At 32.3% G+C, this 9,576-nt stretch overlaps 2 protein-coding genes and 1 pseudogene across 2 annotated transcripts; 2 read left to right on the top strand and 1 right to left on the bottom strand.

The window, feature by feature from the left end:
* The first annotated feature begins 2,665 nt into the window (after positions 1-2,665).
* LOC131600526 (glutathione S-transferase T2-like) lies at positions 2,666-3,747 on the top strand (annotated as a pseudogene).
* Positions 3,748-4,236: 489 nt separating this feature from the next.
* Positions 4,237-5,547, top strand: LOC131598500 (uncharacterized). The gene has a single exon (XM_058871095.1). It carries the CDS (start codon positions 4,237-4,239, stop codon positions 5,545-5,547), a length of 1,311 nt encoding a protein of 436 aa, XP_058727078.1.
* A 342-nt stretch (positions 5,548-5,889) lies between these two features.
* LOC131600525 (protein LURP-one-related 15-like) lies at positions 5,890-7,687 on the bottom strand. The gene is made up of 4 exons (XM_058872670.1): positions 7,514-7,687; positions 7,248-7,432; positions 6,947-7,171; positions 5,890-6,804 (listed from the first exon to the last, which is right to left on the bottom strand). Exons 1-4 carry the CDS (start codon positions 7,572-7,574, stop codon positions 6,709-6,711), a joined length of 567 nt encoding a protein of 188 aa, XP_058728653.1. The 5' UTR covers positions 7,575-7,687; the 3' UTR covers positions 5,890-6,708.
* Between the last annotated feature and the right edge of the window lie 1,889 nt (positions 7,688-9,576).

Below are 9,576 nucleotides of genomic sequence, written 5' to 3'. Positions count from 1 at the left end.
GACTTCATAAATATTGATAAGGTGGCAAGGATCTTTGACGAGGGTCTAGAAAGATAGTATGATAAGGCAACAATAATCTTATATATTGATAAGGTGGTAAGGATCTTTGATGAGGGTCTAGAAAGAAAATATGATAAGGCAACAATAATCTTTGATAAAGGTCCAATAAGATAGTTTGATAAGCTGACAAGGATCTCTGATAATGGTTCAATAAGATAGATTGGTAAGGCGACAACGATTTGTAATGAATGTCTAACAAGATATCCTGATAAGACAGAAATGATTCCTAATAAGTATTCAGGTAATTGTATTTGTAACTCTAGACAATCTTAAACAAATTGAGTTACTTGAACTAATTTAGTTTATTAGTTTCAATTGGGTTTATTGCATGTGGTCTAATGCTTATGTTATGATGGTATCTTTGTAGAAAAAGCAAGTCAAACAAAAAGTGGCAAGGAAATTGAAGTTGAGGAGAAGTGATAGAACAAGGGGTTTTAAGTGCAAAAAGCTCAAGGAAGAAGGAAGTGACCCAATACAACCGATGACATTGTAGACATTAGTGAACTTTCATGATGTATTTTGGCTTTTGAATTTCTATTATGTTGGACAAATTGGAGACATGATGTATTTCTATTATGCCTTTTTCGGACTTTATGTATTTATATTATGTTGTATTTTGAGTCATGAACAATTTCAAGATATGACATTATTATCATGTATTTTGCCTTTATGTATTTTGGATACATACATTAACCATCATATGGTTTAGTAATGTTTGACATTTTTTTGGCTTTAAGATGTATCTTTGGTATGTCTTTTTATCTCTTATCTTATTTTAGTTCATTAATAAACAGGGATGAAAATAATAAAATCACAAACATATAGGGACCATAACCAAAACATCATATTCATTCATTAAATATGCATAACAGTTAGAACCAATGATGAAATTCATAACAACTCTTGTTAGAGGAACGGAAAACAAAAAAAATATTATAGTCTCATTCAAATGGGAATCACCATCATTTCTAATAAGCAATGAACAAACCCCGTGATACAATCAACATAAACTTGAACAATTTGACTTTTCTCCTTTCTTTTTCCAATTTCATCTTCATTTTCGTTTTTTTTCCTAATCTCGAGCTCCTTAACAATGTTATCTAAAACCTTCACAACTTCTGAGCAATTATATTCACTTGAATTTCTGGGTTCACTTGATGTGTTTCATTCAAGTTCATCATCTCAAATAAACAACTTGTAACTTGAGATTAACCCAAAATTTTAACACTTCCAATATCTCCGTTTAGGATTTTCAAGTGAGTTTGACATAAGCAATTTCATTGATCTATTGCAACCACATACTGACACTTGAAACAGATTAAAAATTTCCTTTAAGGGAGAAGCCATGGGTGAATGGATGATGAATGTACATAGGAAGAATAAGGTAACAATAATAGAGAGAGAGAATGTCAATTTTTTTTTATTTCATCTCTCCTTTAAATAACTGATCTCATAGGTTTAAAAAACAAATGTCAAGTCAGCTACGTTAGCCATATAGTTTTTTTTAACAGAACTTTGACATCAATGACCAACGTCAACCAGAAAGTGACACATAAGGACTTAGACAAAAAACATTTAAGGTTATGTTTGCAAGTTTGGAGGGGAGGGGATGGGAAGGCTTCCGAAAGCGAAATTTTAAAAAAATATAGAAAAATATTAGACAATTTTGAAAAAATGATTTTTTTTAGAATGATAAAAGAGTCATTATCATCACTAAATTTTTAATTTTCAGAAAACTATAACAATATAAAAGATATTTGTAAGCCCTCCAAAACCCTTCTTCAATATAATTTTTGAGTTCCCCAATTTTATGGGGTTTTTGGTGTTATAAATAAAATCAAACCCTCCAAAACCCTCATATCCAAAATCTTTTTATTCATTTCATCCAATTATTCCTATTTTCCAAAGTCCTCCCCTCCCTTCCCCTCCAAACTCGCAAACAAAGCCTTAGGGACCAAAACCAAAAAATCGCAAATTTACATGATCAAAAGACTATTTAAGCCTTTAAAAATCATGATTAATTTATAAATTCTTTTACTTTTAAAACTTTCATGTTAGAGGAAAATAATTAGATGGAAGAAAGATGGAGATGAAGAGATATATGCATCAAAAATAAAATAATCAACAAAAATTTAAAAAGAGGAGAGTTTAGAGATAATGCACCGAAGATTTATACTTGTTCAACCTAAGGCCATCTCCAGCGGCTGGTATTTTCCGTTTCGTATGCCAGGTGGAAGGAAATGGAAAAAATAAAGTTCCGCCACGCATGCATAGGTACAAATGCAGTGCAACGGTTATTTTAATTAAAATATTAATATATATTGAAAAATGTGCTATTCAGGTTCAACGGCTCTCTTGTTTTTTTTTTTTTTTTTAATAATGTGCTATCAACGGCTCTTTTGCTGTTTTATTTTTTTTTTATTTTAATAATTTATTTGGTTATAAATAGAAGCAAATGTTAGTCAAATTTTATCACACAAATTTATTCCTTACTCCTAGTATTTTAAATTTTTCTCTCACAATTTCATCTTATTAGCCTTCAATTGATCATATATTTTACCAAATTTTTCATCTTATTTGTTCAAATTATTATTGTTAAGGTCAAATGGACCCTAATCAATATAATTTTCAACAATCTATGTTCCATCTCATGCACAATCAGCAAAATTTTAATCCTCAAAATTCTCAATTTCCCTCGCCGTCAACAAACTCTACCGTATTTTTTCCGCCACCAAACAACCCAAATATTTATTTTAGACCACCGATAAATACTCATGGGATGAATTTTTCTCATCATGAACCCGAAACACCAAATGGGTTTATGTCTGAACGCCAAGTTCCACAATTTTCAACTCAAGTTGGTATTGAAAATACTACAGTTGAAAAAGAACAAAGGCGTTCTGTTAAAAAAAAACCTCGAGAGGTATTCACAAGGGAAGAGGATACACTTCTTATGCAATCATGGCTCAATATTTCAAAGGATCCAATTGTGGGAGTTGATCAAAAAGTCGATCGCTTTTGGTTAAGAATCACCGATAATTATAACCAATATCGTGGGCAGTCACGAGAAAAGCTACAAGGCCAATTAAAATCTCGATGGCATCGAATAAATGGCCTTGTTCAAAAATTTGTTGGGTGTTACAAACAAGCTGTTCGTGAAAAAAAAGTGGGGCATCAGAGAAAGATATCTTAGTCAATGCACATGCTTTTTTTGAACAAGATGAAGGTGCACCATTCAATCTTGAGTATGCATGGCGACTTTTAAAAGATGAACCTAAATGGATGGGAGCATCCATTGAAAATTCTTCAAAGAGAACAAAGAATTCTGTTAGCGGTGCATACACGGCATCGCCAAACTCAGAGACACCTTCAAGTTATGAGTTTAACTCATCATCTCCAATGGAGCGTCCAATGGGACAAAAGGCGGCAAAACGAAAAGGTAAGGCAAAGGAAAATGCAAATGCAACTGAACCTCCTTCTAGTGTTATTTCTGATACAATGAATAAAAGAATGGAAGTAATGGAAAACCTTGCACGACTTAAGGAGGAAGAAAACAAATTAGTTAAGGAAAAGATGGAGTTTGAAGCAATGCAATTCATAATGTCAGACACTTCTAAGATGAACGATAGTCAACGTGAATTTCATGAAAAACGTTGTAATAACCTAAAAGAAAAATATGGATGGTAATAATATGCAATGTTCTAGTATTTATTATATTTAAATATTATGTAGTATCAACACCTATTGTAATAAGATGAAATGTTCTAGTATTTATGATATTTAAAAATTATGTAGTACTTTGTTATGTATCAACAATTATTGTAATAATATGCAATGTTCTAGTATTTATTATATTTAAATATTATTCAAAACTAGTCGTTATTCAAACTGGCCGTTATTATTCAAACTAGCCGTTATTATTCAAACTAGTCGTTATTCAAACTAGCCGTTATTATTAAAACTAGCCGTTATTCAAACTAGCCGTTATTCAAACTAGCCGTTATTCAAACTAGCCGTTATTATTCAAACTAGCCGTTATTATTCAAACTAGCCGTTATTCAAACTATCCTTATATATACTTTCATTCTTTTCTCACTTTTCTACCACCATCTATCATTCTTCTATCACCCTTCTCTCATTCTTCTATCATTTTTCAATCACTTTTATCTCACTTCAATGGATTCAAACAATTCAAACAACCTCAACAAACTTTTTTGGGAGGTGATTGAAGAAGAACTTATGGACAACACAGACGAAGAACTATTGTTGTCAATGCTCGAGAAGGAACGTCAATCTGGAAGTTCATCAAAGCGAAAAAGAAGATCAGTGATAGATCGGAATCGTGAAGAAGGGAATATACGATTATTCAACGACTACTTCTCAGAAAATCCAGTATACACTGATGCCCAATTCCGTAGAAGGTTTAGAATGCATAGGCATTTGTTTCTTCGAATTGTAGAAACCCTTGGAAATCATGATGAATATTTTCAAATGAGGGTCGATGCAACTGGTAAAATGGGTCTTTCACCATTGCAGAAGTGCACTTCTGCTATTCGTATGTTGGCATATGGATCTTCCGCTGACATTGTAGACGAATATGTTCGAATTGGTGAAAGCACTGCAATTGAGTGCTTAGAGAGATTTGTAAGGGGCGTGAATGAGGTATTTGGGGCTGAGTATTTGAGAAGGCCTAATAACAATGATGTTGATCATCTTTTACAAATGGGGGAGTCACGTGGATTTCCAGGCATGCTAGGTTCCATTGATTGTATGCATTGGGAATGGAAGAATTGTCCTGTTGCATGGAAAGGACAATTTTGTCGAGGTGATCATGGTAAAGCCACGATCATGCTTGAAGCAGTGGCATCACAAGACTTATGGATTTGGCATGCATTTTTTGGTATTGCAGGTTCAAACAATGACATTAATGTGCTAAACCAATCTAATGTGTTTAACGATATTTTGGAAGGACGTGCTGCTACTGTGCAATATACAATCAATGGGAATCCATATAATATGGGGTATTATTTAGCGGATGGTATATATCCCGAGTGGGCTACATTTGTCAAGACCATTTCAATGCCGCAAGGAGAAAAGAGAAAACTATTTGCACAACACCAAGAATCAGCTAGAAAGGATGTGGAACGTGCATTTGGAGTGCTTCAATCTCGATTTGCAATAGTACGTGGTCCAGCGCGTGCTTGGCACATGGAAACCCTCAAGCATACCATATATGCTTGCATCATATTGCACAACATGATTGTCGAAGACGAACGACACACATATGGAGGTGATTTTGATTACTGTTACGATAATGCAGGTAGCAACAACTCAACGACTGAAACATTTAGCGGTCCTCATCCGAATCTTGCAACAAGACTACAAAGAAGAGCAACTCTTCGTGAAAAACAAGTTCATCGCCAACTTCAAGGAGATCTAGTCGAACATATTTGGGAACGTTTTGGACATGAGGACGATGAAAATTAAATTTGAGTAATTATGTTATATAATTTATTTTTATTGTTTTTAATTATATGTCATGCATTTGAGATTAATTTAAATTATAATTTTAAATTTTATGTTTAATTTTATTTATTTTATATTAATTTAAATTTAAATAATTTAAATTATTATTTTAGATCAAATAAAATTTAGTATGAATAAAATATTATTATACAAAGTAAAATTGTGGGACCCAATATGAGTTCTTTAGAATTATATCATTAGAGTGAAAATTGGAGTGAGTTGCTTCAAGATGATGTGGACTAATGGGTCCCACAAAGAACCAAACAATGAGTTGCACCATTGGAGATGCTCTAACTATTCAACCTAACTATGTTTAGAGTTCTACTATAATTAGACTTGAGCTTTTATGGGTTCAATCTACTAACCTTCTAACAATCAAATAGAACTTTTACACAAGTTAAGCTCAAGAAGCTTCACCCAAAATTTTTTTCTTCAGATTTTACTTACAACCTTTAAGTCCATTACAAATACAATTACAAGAGAATCACACTCTCGAATAAAACAACTTAATCATAATACCAATTATAACCCTATAAGCTCCATCTGAACAACTGAACTTTTGTGCGAGCATTGAGATTCTCTGATGGGCACTCGACATTACGCCTAATGTTGGCGTATTTTTCTTGTTCTATGAGAGAAAGATTTCAACTCGAGAGGATGAGCCTCTGTGAGCGCCATCCAGAAAAGGGCTCTCCTATCCCCTTATTCTTCCAACAACATGCATTGAAAAGAGAAATTTATTTGTATTCAAGATATTTCTTATTGTCTAGAAGTCGTGTATGAGGAAAATGGTACCTGTATGTTTTCTATATGTATGAGGGAAAATCCATTTCAATCACTGGCTATGATCCCGACAAACTTTGTGATGCGAAAAGAGAAAGATATGATTTTCCGGAAAAAAAAATAAATCATACCATGGTGTAAAAAACCTACTATGGTATGAAGGATATCCACTAGCCACCTCTTGTAAAGAAGAGCAATAACACAATATGCAGAAGTTTTGAGTTGTTTAAGATTTTGAACTAAATACAAATATCATTTTTCCTTTATGAGAAAATATATCTTTACATTTACACAAACAAACAAAAAATTGAAAATGTGAACCTAAAATTTAATCAAAAGTCACAACCAGAGCCACAATGAAAGCATAATCCATGTTGGGAGACACAGTGACCATGAACTTTTCCTGTTAAACATAATGCCACGCTGCTTCTCTATCTGCAATAATTACAATAACAATTTTAGATTTAATCAAAACTTTACATTGGAAATGTATTTCCATGTTGAGATAGGTAGATTCATTCTATATATACAATTATACATTATTTATCGAAACTAATTGTATATAAAAATACTAAACCTGAGCAACAAGATTGTCTGAATTTCCAATGTAAACTTTCCAAGATAGTTGAGATAAATTTGCTTTGACAATGAAATCACAAACTTGTGTGCTATTATTTGCCAAATACACATTTAATTTAGTCCTTAACGGCATTAACGAGGATCGCTCCCTAGTAAAGATGAGGTCCTGTGGCTCTTCACTTTCACCTCTATATGCTTTCCATTTATCATCTGCTGCTAGCAGCTGCAAAAACAAAGCAGTAAGTATCATAAAAAGTTGATGATTATATTGATGAAGTTATTGATAATTTGATGTATACCGATCTACGAAGATGGAGAATGGGGTTTCCGTTGGCATCATACAAGAACTGGTGTTGGCGCGGTGTTATGATGCTTACTTGAGGACTTTTAACCGTGAAAATAACGTTGTTGTTGATGTCTGTGACAGTGAAATTATCTCTCCGAGTCCTCTCCTTTATGATTATCAAATCAATTGGATGTGTAGCTGAAATTACAAACCAAAAATAATGGTACAATTATTTAATAATCACATAGTGAAAAAGTTCCTAGATCATATGGTTGATACCTGGAGCACAGTATTGATGGCTGGTTATGGCGGTTGTTGAGAGTCGTGGTTGATTTTCCATGATGATCAAAGAATATCAAATAAATTGTATCTTAATATTTGTTGAAGTTGTAAATGTAGAATGGTTGTTCTATAGTTTGACCTGTAGGTTATTTATATACCTAGATTATGGCGGTTGTAGAGAGTCGTGGTTGATTAAGAGATGTGTTTCTTATTTATATAGTATACTATCTGATAGGTGTGATAGGATATGAAACAGTCAAATATGTAGAAAAGTAAGATTTGAAAATATTATGTATTGTCAAATGTCAAGTACCATACGTTTGTAAGATGAACATGTCAACTTTATTTCTTTATTGTGCAAAAGAAACTGATCAACTCTAGTTTTTTACAAACCCAAATCCATCATCTCTCCATCTCTTTGACATAACACTTTACATTAAACACACAACAAACACTGACTCTACCAAACTATATCTAAGTTGTAATGCAAACAAATGCCACTTAAAGAATTTGGTTGTAAACAAACCTGCCATCATTCTAAATTGAATTTACATCCACGTGAAAAAAATTTCTTCATGTCCATGCCACATTTGTTAACTATGAACTTGATCACCAAGTTACACATCAATATTTTTCTTTCAATAAATAAACTATTTTAATCCTTCATTTATCTTTCTATCTGCCTAAAGTTACAAAATCACTCAAGAGTAAAGTTACTGAATTCAATTCCCATCAACGCCTATCTTTGTTTTGTCCATAGCCAACTAAAGCAACCAATTCCATAAGTACAATGCATTACAAAACAATCAACACAAAGCTTTTTTGGTCCTAGCAATGCTCTAGTTTGGAAGCAGTTTGGAAGGAAGATGGCAGCGGAGCTCTAGTTTTAACCATTGAAGATCCAATTTCTTATTGAGGTTCATGTATAATTCTTTTAAACTCTTAGCTATATAATTTCCAAGGTCCAGCGAGCCCGGACACGCGCTCGGGCTCAACCCCTATTTTCTTTGTATTTCCTCCAAATTAATAGCCGATTTTTAGACAAAACCAGAAGCAAAATTAGGGGCAAGATTAGTAAAAATAAGGTGCGAAAATTAAAACAGATGAATAATCAATGGTGTAAAGTTTTTGTCATGTCTAAAATTCCTGGCTCCGCCACTGTATGTTGTATGTTAGTATGAGTAGCTAATTTTTCTTTAGGTTAGATCTTATGGGATGAAACTAGTTTTGATTTGTTGGGACATATGATATGTTATGTTTGTTTTATATAATTTGTTATGTATTTTTTTTTTAAATTGATATTACAATTTCTATTCAGTCACTCTTTTGTGCGTTGTCTTATATGTGTTGACTATGCATAGATTAAACTTAGGTTTGTAAGGATTATTGGCCCTAACTCTATAAGTCTGATCTAGAGTAATTTATTGATTTAGTAATTGATTTAGGAATAAATAATTATAAGTTATGACTTAGGAATTAATGAGCTTATTTCGCCTAATTTAACTTCGAATTGGCCTAAGAAATTCAATAGTTGTCCTATAATTTAGTGAGTTATGCACCAATAAAATGGATATAATGGTTGTGTTAGTTCATTGTAATTTTGTGAAGTTAATATAAAAGCAAATAAACATGATCATTAGCGGTGAGAATTAGGGAATTCGAATGAGACTTAAACAAAGCAGGTTACGATTGTTTTGTTTAAACACAATAATCCTTGTGGAGATGAATCATTTTTATTACTTGCAATAATTTTTAGTATGCTAAAAAATCATAATGTTTTTGGTGCCATTGGTAGGAATTGTTGAATTATTTCGACAAGGCAATTTAGGTATCTTGAAATTTCAACAAGAAAACATAGGTATTTTGAAAGCCATATTTTTTATTTTATTGTTTTTTTGTTCTTGTTTGTTTGATTTTGAATTAGTTGTTTTTTAATTTATTTTTATTTTATTTTAATTTTCTATTCTTATTTTACTTTTTACTTGGTGTAGTGCTACTAAGTTATTTTCTAGTTGTGTATGTGAAGTTCAAGATCTATGTTATTGTCGTTTCATTCAGAG

The sequence above is a fragment of the Vicia villosa genome, linkage group LG4, assembly GCF_029867415.1.
Source record: "Vicia villosa cultivar HV-30 ecotype Madison, WI linkage group LG4, Vvil1.0, whole genome shotgun sequence".
NCBI lineage: Eukaryota > Viridiplantae > Streptophyta > Magnoliopsida > Fabales > Fabaceae > Vicia > Vicia villosa.
This window is presented reverse-complemented; position numbering and strand designations above follow the sequence as displayed.

Bases quoted from the DNA above. Each gene is read 5' to 3' on its own strand.
- LOC131600525 (XM_058872670.1), bottom strand. From the start codon at position 7,574: ATGGAAAATCAACCACGACTCTCAACAACCGCCATAACCAGCCATCAA. The intron at 7,433-7,513 runs GTATCAACCATA...TTGTAATTTCAG, and splicing joins CCATCAATACTGTGCTCCAG to CTACACATCCAATTGATTTG. The intron at 7,172-7,247 runs GTATACATCAAA...TTGTTTTTGCAG, and splicing joins TTCTCCATCTTCGTAGATCG to CTGCTAGCAGCAGATGATAA.
- LOC131598500 (XM_058871095.1), top strand. From the start codon at position 4,237: ATGGATTCAAACAATTCAAACAACCTCAACAAACTTTTTTGGGAGGTG.